The 24,758-nt window shown below is 45.7% G+C and overlaps 1 protein-coding gene across 1 annotated transcript; it reads left to right on the forward strand.

Annotated features, from left to right (window-relative positions):
• Positions 1 to 19,153: 19,153 nt before the first annotated feature.
• On the forward strand, positions 19,154 to 20,576 carry TMEM271 (transmembrane protein 271). The gene has a single exon (XM_049886878.1). It carries the CDS (start codon positions 19,154 to 19,156, stop codon positions 20,276 to 20,278), a length of 1,125 nt encoding a protein of 374 aa, XP_049742835.1. The 3' UTR covers positions 20,279 to 20,576.
• Positions 20,577 to 24,758: the final 4,182 nt, after the last annotated feature.

Genomic DNA, 24,758 nt, shown 5'->3' on the forward strand with positions numbered 1-24,758 from the left:
AAAACTAGATGGTGCCCAGCTATCACCACTGACTGCTCTGATAGGGATCAAAACAGAGGGTCCCGGACAGAGCTGGAGAAAAATGTAGAACAAAATTCTAACTCAAAAAAGAAAGACTAGACTTGCTGGCCTGACGGAGGCTGGAGAAACCCTAAGAGTATGGCCCCTGGACACCCTTTCACCTCAGTAATGAGGTCACTCCTGAAGTTTACCTTTCAGCCAAAGACCGAATAGACTCATGGAACAAAACAAGAGTAAAGGGGCGTACTAGCCCTGGGGCAGGGGCTGGAAGGGAGGAGGGAACAGGCAAGTTAGTAATAGGGAACCGAGGGTTGAGAAAAGAGAGTGTTGACATGACAGGGGGTTGTTAACCAACGTCATAGATCACTGTGTGTACTGTTTGATGAGAAACTAATTTGTTCTGCAAACCATTATCTAAAGTAAAATAAAAAAATAAAATGAAATCCTTGATGAAAATAATAATGATCGGAACCTGGAATGTACAAAGTATGAATCTAAGAAAATTGGAAATCACCAAAAATGAAATGGAACACATAAACATCAATATCCTAGCCATTAGTGAGCTGAAATGGACTGGTATTGGCCGTTTTGACTCAGAAAATCATATAGTTTACTATGCAAGGAATGAAAACTTGAAGAGGAATGGTGTTGCCTTCATCATCAAAAAGAACTTTTTAAGATCTATCCTGAAGTACAACGCTGTCAGTGAAAGGATAATATGTATAAGTCTACAAGGAAGACTCCCCACGTGTCTGTCAGTTTGTCATACTGTGGGGGCTTGCATGTTGCTGTGATGCTGGAAGCTATGCCACCGGTTTTCAGATACCAGCAGAGTCACCCATGGAAGGCAGGTTTCAGCTGAGCTTCCAGACTAAGACAGACTAGGAAGAAGAACCTGGCAGTCTACTTCCGAAAAGCATTAGCCAGTGAAACCCTTATGAATAACAGCAGAACATTGTCTGATATAGTGCCGGAAGATGAGCCCCCCAGGTTGGAAGGCACTCAAAAGATGACTGGGGAAGAGCTGCCTCCTGAAAGTAGAGTCGACCTTAATGACATGGGTGGAGTAAAGCTTTTGGGACCTTCATTCACTGATGTGGCATGACTCAAAATGAGAAGAAACAGCTGCAAACATTCACTAATAATTGGAACTTGGAGTGGATAAACTATGAATCTAGGAAAATTGGAAATCGTCAAAAATGAAATGGAACACGTAAACATTGATATCCTAGGCATTAGTGAACTGAAATGGACTAGTATTGGCCATTTTGAATTGGACAATCACATAGTCTACAATGCTGGGAATGACAACTCGAAGAGGAATGGTGTTGCATTCGTCGTCAAAAAGAACACTTCAAGATGTATCCTGAAGTACAACACTGTCAGTGATAGGATAATATCCATACACCTACAAGGAAGACCAGTTAATACGACTATTACGCAAATTTATGCACCAGCCACTAGGGCCAAAGATGAAGAAACAGAAGATTTTTATCAGCCTCTGCAGTCTGAAATTGACTGAACATGCAATCAAGATGCGTTGGTAATTACTGGTGATTGGAATGCAAAAGTTGGAAACAAAGAAGGATCAGTAGTTGGAAAATATGGCCTTGGTGATAGAAACAATGCTGGAGATCAAATGATAGAATTTTGAAAGATCAACAACTTCTTCATTGCAAATACCTTCTTTCACCAACATAAACGGCGACTATACACATGGACTTCACCAGATGGAACACACAGAAATCAAATCGACTACATCTGTGGAAAGAGATGATGGAAATGCTCAATATCATCAGTCAGAACAAGGCCAGGGGCCGGCTGTGGAACAGACTATGAATTGCTCATATGCAAGTTCAAGCTGAAACTGAAGAAAATCAGAGCAAGTCCATGAGAACCAAAATAGGACCTTGAGTATATCTCACCTGAATTTAGAGACCATCTCAAGAATAGATTTGAAGCACTGAACACTAGTGACCGAAGACCAGACAAGTTGTGGAATGACAGCAAGGACATCATGTATGAAGAAAGCAAGAGGTCACTGAAAAGACAGGAAAGAAAGAAAAGACCAAGATGGATGTCAGAGAAGACTCTGAAACTTGCTCTCGAATGTCGAGCAGCTAAAGCAAAAGGCAGAATTGATGAAGTAAAAGAACTGAACAGAAGATTGCAAAGGGCATCTCGAGAAGACAAAGTAAAGTATTATAATGACTTGTGCAAAGAGCTGGAGATGGAAAACCAAAAGGGAAGAACACACTCTGCGTTTCTCAAGCTGAAAGAACTGAAGAAAAAATTCAAGCCTTGAGTTCCAATAGTGAAGAATTCTATGGGGAAAATATTAAATGACGCGAAAAGCATCAAAAGAAGATGTAAGGAATACACAGAGTCATTGTACCAAAAAGAATTAGTCGATGTTCAGCCATTTCAAGAGGTGGCATAGGATCAGGAACCGTGGTACTGAAGGAGGAAGTCCAAGCTGCTCTGAAGGCACTGGCAAAAAACAAGGCTTCAGGAATTGATGGAATATCAATTGAGATATTTCAACAAACAGATGCAGCGCTGGAGGTGCTCATTCGTCTATATTTCCAAGCAATATGAAAGACAGCTTCCTGACCAACTGATTGGAAGAGATCCATATTTATGCCTATCCCCAGGAAAGGTGATCCAACTGAATGTGGAAATTATAGAACAATATCATTAATATCACGCTCAAGCAAAATTTTGCTGAAGATCATTCAAAAACAGCTGCAGCAGTATATTGACAGAGAACTGCCAGAAATTTAGGCTGGTTTCAGAAGAGGACGTGGAACCAGGGATATCATTGCTGATGTCAGATGGATCCTGGCTGAAAGCAGAGAATACCTGAAGGAGGTTTACCTGTGTTTTATTGACTATGCAAAGTCATTACACTGTGTGGATCATAGTAAATTATGGATAACATTGTGAAGAAGAATGGGAATTCCCAAACACTTAATTGTGCTCATGAGGAATCTTTACATAGATCAAGAGGCAGTTGTTCGGACAGAACAAGGGGATATTGATTGGTTTAAAGTCAGGAAAGGTGTATGTCAGGGTTGTATTCTTTCACCATAACTATTCAGTCTGTATGCTGAGCAAATAATCCAAGAGTCTGGACTATATGAAGAAGAACTGGGCATCAGGATTAGAGGAAGACTCATTAACAACCTGCGTTATGCAGATGACACAACCTTGCTTGCTGAAAGTGAAGAGGATGAGAGCCTGCACCATGCACTTGGTGACTGACTATCTGGACACCTGAACTGAACCCATACAAGAAAAATGAATGGACTTCTATGCTCACGTATGTAGTAACAGCTAAACCACCTGGTGACAGGACATTAGAGCTTCAGAAGCAACAATAATCAAACTAGATCACTCGAGCAGCCTATTTGAGCATATCAAAACAAAACAACCGAGAAGCTAGGACACAGTAAGCAAACATAAAGTAAATACAATAAATTACTGATAGCTTGGAAGCTGCAGTCAATATCAAATCACATAAAGAGGCAGGCCACATGGCTTCAGCAAGCTTCCAAAACAAAGAATTGGGAAATTTTCTGGATGAAGAGAATGTCCTGAAATTACCAGAGGTACAATACAAAAGATTAACATACAGAACTCTTCAAAAGACCAGGAAGGAGATCAGGCAAAACGTACAACAAGCAAGGAACACACAGACAAAGCATTAGAGGAACTTAAGAAGGTTATACAAGAGTATAATGACAAATTTAACAGGCGGCAAGAATCTACAGAGAGACAGGGAACAGAAATCCAGAAGATTAACAATAAAATTTCAGAATCAGACAATTCAATAGAAAATCAAAGAGCAGAATTGAGGCAGTGGAAGTCAGAATTAATGGGCTTGAGGATAAAGCACTTGGCACCAATATATTTGAGGAAAAGTTAGATAAAAGGATTCTAAAAAATGAAGAAGCCCTAAGTGTTATGTGGAATTGTATCAAGAGGAATAATCTACAAGTGATTGGAGTACCAAAACAGGGGGGAGGGGAACAGAAAATACAGAAAGAATGGTTGAAGATTTGTTCACAGAAAACTTCCCTGGTATCATGAAAGATGAAAAGATATGTATCCAAGATGCTCATCGAACCCCATACAAGATAAACCCCAAAAGAAAGTCACCAAGATATATTATAATCAAACCTGCCAAAACCAAAGATAAAGAGAGATTTTTAAGAGCAGCTAGGGATAAACGAAAAGTCACCTACAAAAGAGAGTCAATAAGACTAAGCTCGGACTATTCAGCAAAGACTATGCAGGCAAGAAAGCAATGGGATGACATACGTAAAGCCTTGAAGAAAGAAAAAAAATTGCCAGCCAAGAATTATATATCTAGCAAAACTATCTCTCAAATATGATGGCAAAATTAGGACATTTCCAGGCAAACAGAAGTATAGGGAATTTGCGAAAACCAAACCAAAATTACAAGAAATACTGAAGGGAGTCCTCCAGTTCAAAAGTCAACATCAGATAAAAACCCAAAACTAGAACACAGGACAGAGCAACCAGGTATCAACCCAGACAAGGAAATCACAAAAATAAATCAGCTAAAATACTCAAAACAGAGAAACAGAGACATCATTACATAAAAGACGACAACATTAAAACAAAAAGAGGGACTAAAAAATGTAGTCACAGATCTTTCATATGGAGAGGAATTCAAGGTAATATAAAGAAATAAAAGATTGGTTTAAACTTAGAAAAAAATAAGGGTAAATATTAAGGTAGCCACAAAGGAAACTAACAATCCTACACATCAAAATAAAAAACAAGAAAAACTTACAGACTCAGCAAATACAATATCAACAACAATGAAAAAGAGGAGAAGAAAATATATAAGAAAAGACTCAGCACAGAAAATTAAGTGGAACAAAGAAACTGTCAGCAACACACACAAAAAAAGACATCAGAATGACAGCACTAAAACTCATACCATCAGTAATTACACTGAATGCAAATGGACTAAATACACCAATAAAGATACAGATAGTGGCAGAATGGATAAAAAAAAAAAAAACACAATCCATCTATATGCTGCCTACAAGAGACACACCTTAGACTTAAAGACACAAACAAACTAAAACTCAAAGGATGGAAAAAATATATCAAACAAACAACAATCAAAAAAGAGCAGGAGTAGCAATATTAATTTCTGACAAAATAGACTTTAAAGTAAAATCCACTACAAAGGACAAGGAAGGGCAGCATATAATGATTAAGGGGTCAATTTACCAGGAGGACATAACCATAAAAATATTTACACACCCAATGACAGGGCTTCAAAATACATAAAACAAACTCTAACAGCACTGAAAAGAGAAATAGACAACTCCACAATAATAGTAGGAGACTTCAACAAACCACTTTCAGTGAAGGACAGAACATCCAGAAAGAAGCTCAATAAAGACACAGAAGATCTAAATGCCACAATCAACCAACTTGACCTCATAGACTTATACAGAACACTCCACCCAACAGCAGCCAAGTATACTTTCTTTTCCAACGCACATGAAACATTCTCCAGAATAGACTAAATATTACCACAAAGAAAGCCTTAACAGAATCCAAAACATCGAAATACTACAAAGCATCTTTTCTGATCATAAAGCCATAAAAGTAGAAATCAATAACCAAAAAAGAAAAAAAAATGGAAACTGAACAACACCTTGGTCAGAAACTATTGAGTTACAGAAGAAATTAAGGACAGAATAAAAACACATCCCACCAGAACCTTTGGGACACAGCAAAAGCAGTCCTCAGAGGTCAATTTATAGCAATAAATGCACACATCCCAAAACAAGAAAGGGTCAAAATCAAAGAATTAACCCAAGAACTCAAACAAATAGAAAAAGAAGAGCAAAAGAAACCCTTGGGCACCAGAAGAAAGCAGATAATAAAAATTAGAGCAGAATTAAATGAATGAGAGAAGAGAAAAACAATCGAAAGAGTTGATAAGACCAAAAGCTGGTTCTTTGAAAAGATAAATCAATAAACCATTGGCCAAACTGACAAAATAAAAACAGGAGAGGAAGCAAATAACCCAAATAAGAAATGAGATGGGCAATATCGCAACAGACCCAACTGAAATTAAAAGAAGCATAACAGAATACTATGAAAAACTGTACTCTAACAAATTTGAAAACCTAGAGGAAATGGACAAATTTCTAGAAACACACTACGGTAGAACAACTGAATAAACCTATAACAAAAGAAGACACTGAAAAGGTAATGCAAAAACTTCCAACAGAAAAACCCCAGCCCTGACAGCTTCACTGGAGAATTCTACCAAACTTTCAGAAAAGAGTTAACACCACTACTCCTAAAAGTATTTCAGAGTATAGAAAAGGATGGAATGCTCCCAAACCCATTCTATGAAGCCAGCATAACCCTGATACTGAAACCAGGTAAAGACACCACAAAAAAAGGAAATTACCTACCAATATCCCTCATGAACATAGATGCAAAAACTCTCAACGAAATTCTGGCCAATAGAATTCAACAACATATCAAAAAAAAAAAAAAAAAACAATTCACCATGACCTAGTGGGATTCATACTAGGTATGCAGAGATGGCTCAACATTAGAAAAACAACCAATATAATCCACCACATAAATAAAACAAAAGACAAGAACCAGATGATCCTATCAATTGATGCAGAAAAAGCATTTGACAAAGTCCAGCACACATTTCTGATAAAAACTCTCAGCAAAATAGGAATAGAAGGGAAATTCCTCAATATAAAAAAGGGCATTTATACAAAGCCAACAGCCAACATCATCCTAAATGGAGAGAGTCTGAAAGCATCCCCCTTGAGAACAGGAACCAGACAAAGATGGCCTTTATCATCACTCTTACTCAACATTTTGTTGGAGGTCCTAGCCAGAGAAATTAGGCTAGAAAAAGAAATAGAGGGTATCCAAACTGGTAAGGAAGAATTAAAAATATCTCTGTTTGCAGATGATGTGATCTTATACACAGAAACCCTAAAGAAGCCACAAGAAAACTACTGGAACTAATAGAAGAGTTCAGCAGAGTATCAGGATACAAAATAAACATACAAAAACCAGTTGGATTCCACTACAGGAACAAAGAGAATGTCAAAGAAAAAAATCACCAAACAAATACCATTTACAGTAGGCCCCCACGAAGATAAAATATTTAGGAATAAATCTAACCAGAGACATAAAACACCTACACAAAGAAAACTACAAGACACTACTGCAAGAAACCAAAGGAGACCTACATAAGTGGAAAACATACCTTGTTCATGGATAGGAAGACTCATCATTGTGAAAATGCCCATTCTACCCAAAGCGATCTACAGATACAATGCAATCCCGATCCAAATTCCAATGGCATTTTTAACCAGGTAGAGAAACAAATTACCAACTCCATATGGAAAAGGAAGAGGCCCCAGATAAGTAAAGGTTTACTGAAAAAGAACTAAGTGGGAGGCCTCACACTACCTGATTTTAGAACCTATTACACCACCACAGTAGTCAAAACAGCCTGGTACTGGTACAACAATAGATACATAGACCAATGGAACAGAATTTAGAATCCAGACATAAATTCATCCACCTATGAGCAACTGATATTTGACAAAAGCTCAAAGCCCATTACATGGAGGAAAAGATAGTTTCTAACAAATGATGCTGGCATAACTGGATATCCACCTGCAAAAAAATGAAACAAGACTCATACCTCATGCCATGCGCAAAAACTAACTCAAAATGGATCAAAGACCTAAATATAAAATCTAAAACAAAGACCATGAAAGAAAAAATAGGGACAATGCTAGAAGCCCTAATACATGGCATAAACAGTACATAAAACATTACTAACAAGGCACAAACACCAGAAGAGAAACTAGATAACTGGGAGCTCCTAAAAAGCAAACGCTTATGCTCATCCAAAGACTTCACCAAAAGACTAAAAAGAATGGGAAAAAAATTTGGCTATGAAAAATCCAATCAGCATCTAATCCCTAAAATCTACAAGATACAGCAAAACCTCAACAACAAAAAGAGAAATAACCCAATTAAAAAATGGGCAAAGGATATGAACAGGCACTTCACCAAAGAAGACATTCAGGTGGCTAACGGATCATGAGGAAATGCTCACGATCATTAACCATCAGAGAAATGCAAATCAAAACTACAATGAGATTCCATCTCACCCCAACAAGGCTGGCATTAATCCAAAAAACACAAAATAATAAATGTTGGAGAGGTTGTGGAGACACTGGAACACTTATACACTGCTGGTGGGAATGTAAAATGGTATAACCACTTTGGAAACCTATTTGGCACTTCCTTAAAAAACTGGAAATAGAACTACTATACAATCCAGCAATCCCACTCCTTGGAATATATCCTAGAGAAGTAAGAGCCTTCACACGAATAGATATATGCACAACCATGTTCATTGCAGCACTGTTTACAATAGCAAAAAATGGAAACAAAGAAAGTGACTATCAGCAGATGAATGGATAAACAAATGACAGTATATCCACCCAACGGAACACTACTCAACGATAAAGACCAACGATGAATCCGTGAAACATTTCATAAATGGGAGCAATAAGGAAGGCATTATGCTAAGTGAAATTAGGCACAAAAGCGCAAATATTGTACGAGACCACTATTATAAGAACTCAAAATATGATTTGAACATAGAAGAAAACATTCTTTGATGGTTACAAGGGTGGGGAAGAAGGAAGGGAGAGGGCTGGCCACTAATTAGATAGTAGACAAGAATTATTTTAGGTGAAGGGAAGGACAACACACAAGACAGGGGAAGTCAGCATAACTGGACTAATATAACAGAAAAGAAGTTTCCTGAAAATACCTAAACACTTAGAGGGATAGAGTAGCAGGGGTAGGGGTCTGCGGACCATGGTTTCAGGGGACATCTAGGTCAACTGGCATAACAAAGTGTATTAAGAAAATGTTCTGCATCCCACTTTGGTGAGTGGCATCTGGGGTCTTAAAAGCTAGCAAGCAGCCATCTAAGATGCATCAATTTGTCTCGACCCACCTGGAGCAAAGCAGAATGAAGAACACCAAAGACACAAGGAAAATATGAGCCTGAGAGAAAGAAACGGCTACATAAACCAGAGACTCCATCAGCCTGAGACCAGAAGAACTAGATGGTGCCTGGCTACTACCAGTGACTGCCCTGACAGGGAACACAACAGAGAATCCCTGATGGAGCAGGAGAAAAGTGGAATGCAGACCTCAAATTCTAGTAAAAAGAACAGACTTAATGGTCTGACTGAGACTGGAGGGGCTCCAGAGGTCATGGACCCGGGATTCTCTGTTAGTCCAAAACTAAAACCATTCTCAAAGCTAACTCCTCAGGTAAAGATTAGAATGGGGTATAAGACATAAAATGGTACTGGTGAGGAGTGTACTTCTTAGCTCAAGTACACACATGAGACTATGTGCGCAGCTGCTGTCTGGAGGCGAGGTGAGAAGGCAGAGTGGGATAAGGGCTGGTTGAGTGGACAGGGAAAATATAGGGTGGAGAGAAAGAATGTGCTGTCACATTGTAGGGAGAGCAACTAGGGTCATATAACAATGTGTGTATAAGTTTTTGTACGAGAAACTGACTTGAATTGTAAACTTTCACTTAAAGCACAATAAAAAATAATATTTCCAAATGATTAAAATGTAAAATAAATATAGATAAATTTAACAAAATATGTACAAGCCTTGTGCACTAAAAACTACAAAGTAATGCTGAGAGAAATTAATGATGATCTAAATAAATGTAGAGATGTTTCAACAAATGTAATGTTGGAAGTTCTCACTCATCTATGCAAAGAAATTTGGAAGACAGCTACCTGACTAACTGACTGGAGGAAATCCACACTTTTGCCCATTCCAAAGGAAGGTAATCCAACAGAATGTAGAAATTATTGAACAACATCATTAATACCACAGTAAAGCTTTGCTGAAAATAGTTCAAGAATGGTATGCAGTATATCAAGAATGGCAGCAGTATATCAACTGGGAACTGCCAGAAATTCAAGCCGGATTCAGAAGAGGACGTAGAACAAGGGATATCATTGCTGATATCAGATGGACCTTGGCTGAAAGCAGAGAATACCAGAAAGATGTTTACCTGCATTTTATTGACTATGCAAAGGCATTCAACTGTGTGGATCATGACAAATTATGGATAACAATGGGAAGAATGGGAATTCCAGAACACTTAATTGTGCTCATATGTAACCCTATATAGATCAAGAGGCAGTAGTTTGGACAGCACAAGGGGATGTTGCGTTCTGTGTCAGGAAAGGTGTGCGTCAGGGTTGTATCCCTTCACCATACTTATTCAATCTGTATGCTGAGCAGATAGTCCAAGAAGCTGGACTATATGAAGAAAAACGTGGCATCAAGATCGGAGGAAGATTCATTAACAACATGTAATATGCAGATGACACCACCTTGCTTGCTGAAAATGAAGAGGACTTGAAGCACTTACTGGTGAAAAACAAAGACTATAGCCTTCAGTACGGATTACAGCTCAATATAAAGAAAACAAAAATCCTCACAAATGGACCAATAAGCAACATCATAATAAATGGAGAAAATATTGATGTTGTCAAGGATTTCATTTTACTTGAATCCATAATCAACGCCCATGGAAACAGGAGTCAAAAAGTCAAACGATGCATTGCATTGGGCAAATCTGCTGCAAACGACCTGTATAAAGTGTTCAAAAGCAAAGACGTTACTTTGAGGACTAAGCGGTGCCTGACCCAAGTCACAGTGTTTTCAATTGCCTTGTATGCATGTGAAAGCTGGACGATAAGAAAGACCGAAGAAGAATTGAGCCGTTTGATTTAGGGTGTTGGCAAAGAATATTGAATGTATCATGGACTGCCAGAAGAATGAACAAATCTGTCTTGGAAGAAGTACAACCATAACGCTCGTTAGAAGCAAGGATGGCAAGTCTTCGTCTCACATACTTTGGACATGTTATCAGAAGGAACCAGGCCCTGGTGAAGGACATCATCCTTGACAAAGTAAAGGGTCAGGGAAAAAAAAGGAAGACCCTCAATGAGATGGATTGACACAGTGGCTGCAACAATGGGCTCAAGCATAATGATTGTGTGGATGGTGCAGGACTGGGCAATATTTTGTTCCATTGTACATAGGGTTGCTATGTGTCGGAACCTACTCAATGGCACCTAACAACGACACAAATAAATGTATAAATAAACCATGTTCATGGGTTGGAAGATTTAATATTGTTAATACATCATTTATTTCCAAATTAATCTTTAGGGTCAGTAAAATCCAAATAAAAATTCTGGCTTTTTGGCAGAAATTGACAGGCTGGTTCTAAAGTTTATAAAGAAATACAAAGCAATTTTGAAAAAGAAGAAAGTTGGAGGGCTTACGCTACTTGATTTCAAGAATTACTATGGAGGTACGATAATCGAAATAGTGAGGTATTGGCATAGGACAGACATAGATCAACGAGGCAGAATTAAGAGTCTAGAAGGAGACTCATATTTTTACAGTCAATTGATTTCCAATAAAATGCTAAGTTAATTCAATAGGAAAGTCATGTTTTTTCGGAAAATAATGCTGGAACAATTGGACATCCATAAGCAAAAATAAACACTTTGACTGTTACCTCACACCATACACAAAAACTTAATTCAAAATGGATCAGATATGTAAGAACAAAATCTGTAAACTTCTGGAAGACATGGGAAACAACATTTGTGATCTTGTTTTAGGCAAATATTTCCTAAATAGGACACAAAAACCACAAAAGAAAAAAAAAGCAATGAATTGAACTTAAGTTCCATTGATTTAAGTTTTGCTTTTTAAAAGATATTGATAGGAAAATGAAAAGGCAAGCCATAGGCTTAGAGGAAATATTTGTAAAATATTTATCTGATAAATAACTTTTATCCAGGATATATAAAGAACTCTTGCAACCCAATTACAAGAAGATAAACCTCCCAATATTTTCAAATGGGCAAAAGATTTGCGCATATACTTCACCAAAGAAGATAAATGAAAGACTAACAGGCTTGTGAAAAGGTGTTCCACATCATTAGTTATCGGGGTAATACAAGTTAAAACCACAAGGAGATACCACTAAAACCCATCACGATGGCTAACATTATTAAGAAGACTGATGGCACCCAAGGTTGACCAGCATATGAAGCAACCGAAACTTTTACACATTGCTGTTGGGAACGCAAAATATACAGCCTCTCTGGAAAACAGTTTGGCAGTTTCTTATAAAGTTAAATATAAACTTATGGTTTGATCCATCAATCCCTCTCCTAGGTATACACCCAAGAGAAATGAAAACATGTTCACAAAGGTTTGTACATGAATGTTAATAACAGCTTTATCCATAAGAATCCCAAATAGAAACATCCAGATGTCTGTCACCCAGTGACTGGATAAACAAATTTCTAGTGGAATTCTACTCAGCAATAAAAACTAATGATCCACTGATTCGTGCAGCAATGTGGATAAATCTCAAAAGCATTATGGCCAAGTGAAAGAAGACAGAGTTCAAAGACTACAAGCTGTATGATTCTATTTATATGAAATTCAGTGATAGGCAAAACTACAGCCAATCAGGGGTTTCCTGGGGCTGGGGATGGAGGGAGAGGATGACTGCAAAGAGAACCATTTTGCCTTCTCAACAACAATGTGTTTATGGTGTTGGTGAAGAATAGTGAATATAACACAGACTGCCAGAAGAACAAAAACACCCATCTGGGAGGAAGTACAGCCAGAAGGCTCCTTATAAGCAAGGATGGCAAGACTTCGTCTCACATACTTTGGACATGTTGTCAGGAGGGTTAGTCCCTGGAGAAGGACATCATGTCTGGCAGAGTACAGGGTCAGTGAAAGAGAAGAGGACCCTCAAAGAGATGGATTGACACAGTGGCCGCAACAGTGGGCTCAAGCAAAACAACAATTACGAGGATGGCGCAGGACCAGGCAGTGTTTCATTCTGTTGTTCACAGGCTCACTGTGAGTCGGAACCGACTCAACAATACCTAACAACAACAACACAAAAACAATGTGTGAGCATTCAGGTTGCGCCACATATTCGCCAAACTTCGTCTTCCTAATAATGTTAGCCAGTCTGGTGGATTTTCGGTAGTATCTTGTGGTGGTTTTAATTTGTATTACCCTGATGACTAATGGGTTGGTGAGTCTCATAACATGACTGTGGTCGTGATTTACACCAATGTATACATTTGTCTAAAGTCATGAATTGTACACTTAAAATTAGTGACGTTTATTGCATGTAAAGTATATTTCAATACAAAGGGCACAAAAAGTTGAGGATACATATTGTATTGCTTATGGCCCAGCAATTCCAACGAAAGGCACACCAAGTGCTCCAGGCACACACCTAAGGAGGTTCATAACAGCCCCAAACTGGAAACAGTCCAATGTCCACCATGAGTAAAATGGACAAACACACTGTGGCATACTCACACAATGGATTTATACTGTTCGGCAATGAAAGTGTATGAAAAACAGATACATAAACAACACAGATGAATGGCACAAACAAAGTTGAATGAGAGAAGCTAGAATATAAGAATCGTGCTTTATGATTCCACTTATATAAAGTTCAAAAACAGGCAAAACCAAACAATAGTGTTTAGGGATGTATGCTATGTGATGAAAGTACCACCAGTCGCCGTTCAGTCCATTCCTACAAATGGCGACCCCATGAGTCTCGGAGTAGAACTGCACTTCATAGGGTTTTCAATAGGTGGTTTTTCATGAGGAGATGACCAGGCCTTTCTTCCAAGGAGCCTCTTTCCAACCTTTTCTTAGGAGCTGAGCATGTCAACCTTTTGTGCCGCCCTGGGACTCCAAATTCGAAGAAGTAATGTGCAAAAAACATCACCCAAATGGTTACCCTTGGTGGGAGGGAGGGCTGTGGCTAGGTGGGGAGCAGGAGAGAGGTTGTGGTTGGTGGGGGGACAAGAGGGAGGGTTGTGGCTGGGGAGAGAGAGGGAAGGTGTGGTTGTGGGGGGGGGTAGGAGGCAACATTGTGTTTGGGGGAGATGCTGCCTGTCTTGACTTCGGTGGCAAGCACACAGAGGCTCATTTTACAATTCATTAAGCTGCTGCATGTATTTTTTATGAAACTTTCCTGTATATTTATTACATTTCACAATAAAAAGCTTTTAAAAGAGTAATTAAGGTGCATTATTGTGTCTCAGAACCCACAGGCTGTGGTTCCAGGAGAGTAAGTTCTTTAATCACTAGGAGGAGTCAGCCCAGAGATGTGCAGACAGTAACTAAGAGATCATTGTTTGTTCCTAGACAAAACGGGTGGGGATTAATAATAACAGAAAATCTGAGTTTTCAGTCAGTCAAAAAGATAAAGGACAAAAACACTGAAAAATTAACTGACAAATTAATTAGAAAAATAATTAAAATAGGCCAAATTAATTAACTGAAGTCAATACTCCAAAAGACTGAATTTTAAATGCTAATGAACATGCGAATACTAAAATAATATTTAACGCTGTTGGGGAAAGTATTCTTAATTGACACATGATTACTGTTGTAATCAGAAAAAAAAAAAACATGAACTTTTAAAAACGTCTCCTCTGGGCTTTGGTTTCCTTATCTTTACAGTGGGGTAAGGCAGTGGTCAGGTGGTAGAATTTTCATGGTGCTACGGGTTTTTGCTCCATCACTGACAGAAAGGTTGGCGGTTTAATCCCACTCATTGACACAGCAGGAGAAAGGCCTGAGGGTCTGTTTCCATAAGATTACAGCCAAGAACGCACCACGGGCACAGTTCTACTGTGTAACTCATGGAGTTGCCATGAATCAGAACCAATTCTACGGCAACTGGGCTTATGCAGGAGACCAGGGTTCAACTCCCAGGCAACGCACCTCATGCAGAGCCACCACTCGTCCGTCAGTGGAGGCTTGCGAGTTGCTGATGCTGAACAGGTTGCAGCAGAGCTTCCAGACTAAGACTAGGAAGAAAGGCCTGGCGACCTACTTCTGAAAATCTGCCAGTGAAAATCCTACGGCTCCACAATGGATCACAGGGATGGTGCAGGAGCAGGTAGCGTTTTGTTCTGTTGTGCGTGAGGTTGCCATGAGTAGAAGCTGACTGCAAGGCAGCTGACAATAACAGAATGGGGTAGTGATGTCCACCAAGCGTGGAGACAGCCATAATGATTACAGCAAATACTCACCGTGAGGGTGCTGGGTGTGTGGGGGGTTCTGTGATTTCTAAAATCACTCCCCTTTCTCCAACATCTACTGCGAAGTCATTCCTCTCACTGGGTAGAGATGGGAGGTGCTTCTTTCCAGAATGACCTTCCCTCCCTATCCCCCTGGGACCCCCAAATTTCCAGACTGGACCGCAGCCGCACCTGGGGTTTCCTGTGACAGTGCTGAGGAAGGGCAGGGGACATACGCTGCTACCGGGGCGGGGCGGGGGGTGGAGCTGGATGGAAGGAAGGAGGCTTTACGGGTGAGCCTCACAGGTAGATGGGGGAAAGGGTTCCACCAGAAAGCAATCTAATCGGCTTTCAAAATGTGCATCGGTTTGTATCAACTTACTCTTCTTGGTTTTAGGCTTCAGAAACCAACTCAGGTGCAGAGGTCGTCACCATGAGAGACAAAGTAGTTAAGGGGTCCCTGTGAGCTTGACAGATGTCCTAGAAGTGAAGCTTTGCAGACTTCTGTCTGGTGCTCTCCTTCCTCCTGCTTAAAGGAAAGAGGGACAGGAGAGTTGTCCCTTCACTCAGGGAAGATTTAGCACCTACCGAATGCACCAGCTAGGTTGGGGGTAGCGGTAGATGACAATCTGGTGACTGCTGTCTCTGGAAGAAGCATGGGGCACAGAAGGGCTGCCTCCTCTGGCCCAAGCCCCCAGCCCTGTCCTCCCAGACAGAGCAGGCCTGGCATCCTTCTACCTTCTGGGCTCTCAGGACAAAGCCCAGCCTTCCTCACCCCTGTGGAGGAGACCTCAGTGTGTCCTCAAGGTCCTGCACCTCTAACCTCCAGGGCTCCACCAAGCTAGCTCTTCTTCCCACGTCCACTTTGGATGCTGCTTCTCCTAGAGAGCCTTCCCTCCCCAACATGGAGATGGCTGCTTTCCTACACACTGCCTGGCCCACTGCATTACTCATGCTCCTTGGGAGCAAACAGGCTGGTGTTATGTTCTGTAATAGGACAGGCACCCTCAGTCACTGCACATGGCCATGGTAGGGCACTGAGTATCCACATGGAGACAGGGGAGGTGCACAGGTTGGACACAGACCTGTCTGCACTGAGCTCCAGTCTGGCAGGGAAGACAAACATTTAGACTGGGGGAAATCCTGATGGTCACGGGAGAGTGTCTGCTGGGGCCATGCACAGAGCCGGGGTTTGAATCCTGGCTCCCGGATTCCTGAACGCCTTTGTGAGGGTACTAGGACCAGGCACCGCAGGGTCTGCAGCAAGGACTGAATTAGAAAACCCGGGCAAAGTACCTGGAAGGCAGCAGGTAGCCACTAAAGTTAGTCACTGATGAGATCTGAGCTACAGGAAGGCAGATGCGCTGTGAGGGCATGGAGAGGGGAATATATTCCAGGAAGAAGAAACCACACAAATGCAAAGGCCCTGTGGCAGGTTAAGGAACAGGGAGGTGGTCGGGGGTGGAAGCCTTCTAGTGAGGGCCTGGTAGAGCATCAGGGGCAGCTGGAGGAGGGGAGGAGCCAGGTCTCTGAGAAATCCCATACCACTGACCTTCTGCCTGGAAAGAGACATTTAACCTGCAGGTGCTTCCACACAGCCCTCCCAGGGAAGCCTTTCCCCAGCCCACCAGGCCTGCCCCCAACTAGCAGGCCAGCACCCCCAGGGCAGTTCATTTCCTCCCCCAAAGCTGATCAATCCGGCAGCAACGTCACCGCACTGAGGAGGGAGAGGCTTCTCCATCCTCCTTTCCACCGGAGGTTGCAGCAAATCTCGTTTCCCTGGAAACCGAAATAATCATTGGAAGTCAGTTCATGGCAACCGCGCTCACACCGCGTGGGCGCCACGCTTATTACACAGCTGATATACACGCTGTCCTTTTAAAATTCATCCACCACAAATGTGAAAGAAGTCGCACTATTTCGACTTTTCTGGCAAGTCATCACGCCTGAGCAGATTCGGCTGGCGCTGGAATCTGCGCTCCCTGCTAAAAATACCGCCAAACCTGCCGGCTCGCCTCATAGCTACCGCCAGGGAAGTCAATCCCACGCAGACGTCCAGAGGCCGAGTGAGGGACCCTCACAGGTACCCACACTGGACAGGTGGTGTCCGTGAAATGTGGCTGAGGAGCTCTGCGTGCGGCTTCTCCAACGAGCGCAGGGCCTCTGAGGCGTCTGCCCCTGCCTGCCGGCTCCCGTTGAACACTCTGAAACCTTTAGGGGCATGGAGAGTGTAGCTCTAGGGTGAGTCGTCAGGAAACTTGCTAGGTGGGTGCGAGGAATGAAGGTGCATTCTTGGAGGACCTTTGCACCTCTCCCCCCCCCTCCCCCCTCTCCAGCGCTTTCTATCTGCAGCCGCCGCCGCCTCGCCTCCTGGATGGAGCTCAAAGTTATTTAACGCTGCAATTAGCCAGCAGGGTGACTCATCCAGCCCCGGGCCTCGCGACTGCAGCACAAAAACGGAGTGGAAAGGACTTCGGAGAATAGGCCCACTTCGGCCTGAGGGACCTCAAGGGCCTTCCCAGGTGCCCCCCCCCCACACCAACTGCTAGTCCCTGCGCGGGAGGGGCTCCTTTCAGAGAGGAAGGAGGGCTCAGGCATGGCCCCCCAGCTTTCCTCTCACCCACCCTAAGTGTTCATGGTCAGAACGAGGCGATTTTCTTCCGCCCCCACCTTCGCCCTCAGGCCGTGGACCGCCTTCTGATGAGTTAATTCACAGGCACCTACGTCTGGGGAAATTCCTACCTGATCCCTCGGAAGGGCCTTTTAGACTAAAACCCAAACGAGACTCAGGAGAGCTGCCTAAGCCTTCCCCCTCTAGTTTAATTCCAATACTTTTTCCTGAGGACAGCACCTTCTAACACCCCTTCCCCCATCACACGCGCGCGCGCGTGCGCGCGCGCACACACACACACACACACACACACACACACACACACACACACACACACACACACACACACACGAGCGTGCACTTCCTAGCCTGGGTTGGAGAGTCCCAGCACCGGGCCCCCTCCACCTCTCCCAGCACCCAGGCTTTCCTAACCCCTCCCCCGAACCTCCCACCCACCCAACACCGGGCTCCCTCCCTCCTCCTCCTCCACCATACCCAGGCTCCCCTACTCCTTGCCCTGCACTCGGGCTCCCCACCATCGCCTTCCCCAGCATCAGGGCGCTCCCCCCTCCCACCCAGCAGCCGAGTTCTCTCCACCTCTCACCCCCAACGCACCTGGGCTAGCTCCCCCCGCCCCCGCTCCCAGTCTAACTTCTTCAGGCTCCCTTGCAGCCCGCAGGCCGGGGTGGGAGTGGAGTACTGCCCTCTGGGGCCCTGTGGCCCGGCAAGCGCAGACCTTGGGGCACCAAGAGGTGGGAGGTGCTGGGGGTGGGGCCCAGGGGCTCTGGGAGAGAGAGTCCGGGGCTCAGGGCGCGTTCCCATAGCGGTCGGCAGCGGGTGGGGACGCCCATAGGCGGAGGGACGCAGCGAGTGGTACCTCTCCCTGGCGAGGTGGCGTAGGGGCGACCTGGGGGCGGCTGGGACTGGGGGGCGGAGGAGGGCGGTGCCAGGGCGAGGCGCGCGGCCCGCGGGCGGGAGGGGAGCGTCCTGGGAGGGGCGCCGCCGGCTGGGGAGGGGGCGCGCGCCCTGCGGTCCTCGCCGCCGCATCGGTTCCCGGCGCGGGGCCGCGGCGGCGGCGGCAGGAGGCGGAGGATGCGGGCTCCGGCCGCGGCGGCGGCGGCGGCGTGGGCCCGGGAGGACGCGGGAGGATGAGGAGGAGGCCGGAGGTCCGGCCGCGCGGCGCCGGGAGGAGGCGCAGGCGGCGGGGGCGGCGGCGGGAGGCGGCGGGCGCGCGGGGTGCGGGCCGGCTCGGGCGCGGAGGATGAAGTGGAGCGTCCGCGGAGCCTGCGCCGCGCTCTCTTCCTGTCTCCTGCTCGCCTGTGCGCTCAGCGCTGCCGCCGTCGGCCTCAAGTGCTTCTCGCTGGGCTCGGAGCTGCGCGGGGAGCCGTTCCGGCTCGGGGCGGCCGCCGGCGCCTTCTACTCGGGGCTGCTGCTGGCTGCGGGCCTCTCGCTGCTCGGCGCCGCCCTGCTCTGCTGCGGGCCCCGGGACGCGCCCCTCGCGGGGCCAGGACCCGGCGCAGGGCTCGGGGTCCCCGCGGCCCCGACCGGAGCTCCTGAGGCCGCACCAGGAGAGCCAGGGGTCGGGGCCGGGCCCTCGGGGCCGGTGAACAGCCAGAACCTTCTCCTGTTCGGCGTCCTTGTCTTCATGCTCGGTGTCCTCAGCGCCTTCGCGGGAGCCGTGATCGACGGCGACACCGTGTCCCTAGTGGAACGCAAGTACTCTCACTACTGCCTGCCTCCGCGGGCGCCGGCCCCGGGCTCTGCCCCCGGCCCAGCAGCCGCCGCCCCCGGGCTGGTCGCCGGCGTGCCGCGTGCGCGCAGCACCCTGGACAGCGCCACGTCCGCCAAGTGCCGGCAGCTAAAGGACTACCAGCGCGGCCTGGTCCTCTCCACCGTCTTCAACTCGCTCGAGTGCCTCCTGGGCCTGCTGAGCCTTCTGCTGGTCAAGAACTACAAGTCGTCGCAGGCCCGGCGCGGTCGGCGTGGCCGGCGGAGGGGAGGCCGGGCCCTGACGCGGCCCCGAGGCGGCCCGGGACTCCGCGTGCAGTCGCCAGCCTCCCGGACTTGGCGGGGCCGGCGAGGACCGCGCGGCCGAAGGCTGCAGCCACGACCTAGCGAGGCCTCCATCCTCTCCCCGGAAGAGTCCGACTTCGCGTCCCCCGGGGACTGCGCAGGCTTTGCTGCGCACCACGCGGTCTCTTACATTAATGTGGGCGGCTTCCACGCGTGCGACGAGGCGGGCGTGGAGGTGTGTTGCGGAGGACATCCGTCGGTGGAGCTACCGGGGTACGCGCCCTCCGACCCCGACCTCAATGCCTCCTACCCCTACTGCTGCAGGCCGCCCTGTGAGGCGGCGCGCCCCTGGGAGCCAAGTGGGGCCTGCTGAGACCCATGTGGACCCGGACGGACCCCCACACGCGCCTCCTCCCCGGACCCATAGCCGCCCGGGAGCGGACAGGGGGCTGAGGTGGGTCCGAATGAGGCCGGGCCATGGCATTGTGTCTTCAGGGCCTGGAGCCTCTGACCGACCGCCCATGGTGTCCGGGCTCCTGGCCACAGGACCGGGGCCTCTGGTATTATGTTTTACGTGTCTGGGAAGTTTCTCATTTCTTCTGTGTCTGTTCATATCCGGATTCCATTTTAAAGTTTACAATAAATGTTTTGGGATTGGCTCGACCCAACCACACCGCTCTTTGGCAAATCCGTTCCCTGGGGCTAGACACCGGCTGTGCCCGCCCTCCCGGAGGTCCCATCTTCCGTGCTGGCAAGCCGAAGGTGAGGGGGAAGAGCACAAGAGCACGGATTGAGGGTAATTTCGGTGCGGAGGAGACCCTGGTACACTCCCAGCCCAGAACCTTCCGGCTGAGAGGACAGAAAGACAAATCAGCCGATACTTTTAGGGAGGAAAGAAAAGCACCCACAGCCACACTTTGTACACTGACGTGCCTGCTGTTGTTGGTACTTCCTTACTGTGAAGCTTTCCATAAACGGTGACAATGTTTGGTAAATTTACTGCAATTTAAAATGGTGAGTTCCTTTATTAAATTAGTTGATATATTACTGGAGAAGATTCATCAGGTTGCAGTTTGAGCTTGTCCACACACAATCATTTGGGGGAAATGGTTAAATTTGGTGAGAGAAGAGTTGTATTCCACTAGCTAGTTGACTAAACTATCCTCTTTCTTAAGCTAACTTTTCTCTGTGTGTGTAGACAGTGGTACCAGGCCCCCTATATTTCTTTTTTTTGAAAACTGGCTATGGGTTTTAACTGCAAAACAGAGCTTAATTTTGGTTAAGATATACGAACGATCCGATTCTATTTTGGAAAATTGCAATCATAGTTTTTCTGGCAAGGGTCATTTTCCTTCTGGTTAATTCATTAATCTGGTGATTTAGAATATTATAACATTTCACTAAAAATATACCTTTTAAATTGCCTTAACTGATGTGAAGGTCGTATTTTAAATGAACAGGAGGTGTGTGTGTGTGTGTGTGTGTGTTTACAACATGTTAGAAAAACTATTCCGAATGATGGTGAAGGTGACAGTGAGGGTGATTTGTTTCCATTTGGTCTGTTGGGCTGGCCAGGTCCTGGGCAGGTACAGGGCTTTGGGGGAAATTTAATCTGACCTCCATGTGCCTGGAATTGTGGCGTGCGTGGGGCAGCTGTGGTGCCCAGAGCAGAGCCCTGCCTGGCCGAAGGGGTGCACCTGTAGAGGAGGTGAGGACCCACCCATGGCCCTGCTGGGGTGAGCGCCAGAAAAGCCACTGTAGGTGGGAAAAGCTGAAAGCACAGTGTGTAATGGCTTTACAGCGTTTAAGAGTCTACTTCTAATTTTGAACATTTAACCAAATGTAAGGGCGGGCAAGGGGCAGGGGCAGGCTCTGGGGTGAGACCTTCTCCTCAGCCCCAGGTGCCCTGTCCTAGATGCCTGCCAGAGCTCTCTTGTGCCCATGGTGACAAGGGGCCCCTATCCCAGCGGGTGGGCTGCATCAGGGGCTGCAGAGCGTTTCGAGTTGTTAGAGGGAGGAGGCTTCAATCCTGTTTCCATGCAGAGAAGTGGAGACCTGCGCCATTTGGTGAGTTTGATCGACAAACACACCTGTGCTGATGCGTGGGCGATTACTAAGAAATCTGATCAAAAAGGCAGTGGACCAGTGCCCACCTCCTTGCTGTGTTCATGCAGCCTGACAAGAGTCACCCAGGGCTGATTTACTAGGTTACTCGGCAGCAGGCTTCTTTAGACACTGGTTCAAACCGACCTTTGCTCCTCCATGATGTGGCAGGGAAAGAGGATCAACAGGTCCAAGGGTACAGCCCAACCAGGTCCAACTGCCAGTCCTGCAGCTGGCCCCACCCCCTGCCCCCAGGACAAGCAGACCCTTCCAGAACAGCCTCAGCGGTCAATGTGATACATGGCAGCACAGGGGCTTTTTAAATAATTTTCCTGTCTACCTGCATCTAGGCACTCTGGTGTTGCTGAGTGCTTTCTGCTCATGGAGCAGGCTGATCTGACCTCCTGGGACAGAGACCCCACATGCAGCTTTGAGGCCTGCCATCGCAGAGCTACACAGTGGAGACCACCAGGCTGTGCCCAGAAAGGTGGGCAGATGGCAGCTCCCTGAGGAGGGCTGCGGGGCAGGGACAAAGTCAAACCCTCTGCTGCCCTCTGCTTTCTGAAGTGTTCAGTCTTGTACAATTTTTACAGCTTATGATGTTAGATGCCTTACAGGTCTTTCAAATTTGCAGTCAGAATTAGTGACCTTCAGTCATTTCTTGGGATAGAACAGGGGGAAGAATGGGGTGGGGCAGGCAGGGCCAGCATTCCTGGATTGAGCTATGGTGTTGTATCCACTTGGGCACTGGGCCTGGCCTCAGCTAGGGACAGCTCTGCACCCAAGGGCAGCTGGAAATCCAGGGGCCCCAGCAGGTCAAGTTGCCTCTTCTACACCACCAAGAGACGAGGTCATTTTGTTTTTCAAGAAGTGAGTGTTTTTAACCCCACAAGTATTGTTAGCTCCACTTTTATAGAGGTTGCTATAATAATGTGCAGTTTTAAGTTTATTTTCTTAAAGTTTACTAGAGGAAATCGAATCCCTAAACTTGTTCCAAAGATGAATACTCAGGGAAATGAGTGAGAATTATAAAATGACCTTCCTTCCTTCCGTTACTATTTCAACTCTAAATTTATTGAAGATTATTAAGCTCATGGCAGTACTTTTTATTCATGTCCAGTCTACTTTTTTGAAACTTTTGGTTTGTTGTTCAGAATTGGTTTTTTATGACACTTGAAAAGTAATGCCAGTCCCTGTGCCCTTCTAGAATGAGCCTGATTCTGCTTCTCAAATACCAAGGGTTTATTATGACGACAACAAAGTTAAAACGAAACAAATTTATCATTGTACATGGCTTAACACTTAGTTTCAAGGTTATTATCTTAACTCTGAAGGTGTGATTAGTCCAACAGTAGGAGCCCACTGTTCATATGGTTCATTGCTTGCATTTGAGGGAACAATTTAATAAAGATAGCACATGATATTGCGTGCAGGATTGGCCAGTGTATTCTCCGAACAAGCCACGTTTCCTCAGAGCTGACAGGCGAGAACCCCCACGGTATCGAACACCTGGTTCTCACGGCTCTCCTAAGGCAGTGGGTGCTCTGCCTTTGGAGGCGTGGATCTGAGCCACACAACTAAATTTTGGGCTGAAAATTCAACTTAAATAGTCATTTACTATTAAAAAAAAAACAGAGTTGGTTTGTATGATCACACTGTTGGTGTTTGATATTCTACTCCTGGCTGGTCACAGAGAGGTTAAGAGTTTGGCTGCTAACCAAAATGTCAGCAGTTGGAATCCACCAGGTGCTCCTTAGAAGCACCACGGAGCAGCTCTACTCTGTCCTACAGGATCACTGTGATTCGGAATCGACTCACAAGTTCGTTTTTTTGGTGCCCTGACATGGCGCAGACAGGAACCTCAGCACCCATGCACATGCATGCACATACCTGCCCACACACACGCACAAATACACACGAACACGCATGCACATGCTCGCACATACATGTGCATGCATACATATACTCACAATACATGTGCACATGTGCCCACACATGCACACACACACGGCCTTCATGTCCTGTATGGGACTCCAAGGGGAAACCTGTACTGGATGGAGTGGCCTGGCCATGGATTGAAGCCATGTTGTCCTGGCTGACTACTTGCCCTTGTGGTGTCATCCTCCATTGCTGGGAGGGCCCCTTGTCACTGCTGAGAAGCAGGCTGAGGCACATCTACCAGGGAGAGGTGGGCTGGGGGCCCCCATCTGTGGTGAGGCAGTGGGCTGAGGGCGCTCATTTGTGGTGCATTCTGCTGAGAGGTGAACTGGGGACCTCATCTGTGGCGAGGAATGGGTTGGGGGCCCTGTTTGTGGTTCTCAAACTTTGGTGAAGGATGGGCCAGGGACCCCGTCTGTGGGTCCCACACCCACACAGTGGTGAAGGATGGGTTGGGGATTGCCTCTGTGGTGAAGGATGGGCTGGGGGCCAAGTTTGTGGGTCCCACATAGTGGTGAAGGATGGGTTAGGGACCCCAACTGTGGTGAAGGATGGGCTGGGGGCCCCGTCTGTGGGTTCCATGCCGAAGTGAGGCTCCTCCGATGAGCAACAGCTGCTCACATGCTCCCTTGTCCCTCAGAGCTGTTCAGTCTTTATTACTCAAAAGCACTTTTTTTCTCACTAAGATATAAAAAAACTAATAAATGGAGACCTTATGAACAGTGAATTCTGACATATAAGTAAGTATAATTTGTTTACAGAAACCCTGGTGGCGTAGTGGTTAAGTGCTACAGCTGCTAACCAAAGGGTTG

The sequence above is a fragment of the Elephas maximus genome, chromosome 5 (genome assembly GCF_024166365.1).
Source record: "Elephas maximus indicus isolate mEleMax1 chromosome 5, mEleMax1 primary haplotype, whole genome shotgun sequence".
NCBI lineage: Eukaryota > Metazoa > Chordata > Mammalia > Proboscidea > Elephantidae > Elephas > Elephas maximus.

Excerpts from the sequence above, each read along its gene's own strand:
- TMEM271 (XM_049886878.1), top strand. The coding sequence starts at position 19,154 with ATGAAGTGGAGCGTCCGCGGAGCCTGCGCCGCGCTCTCTTCCTGTCTC.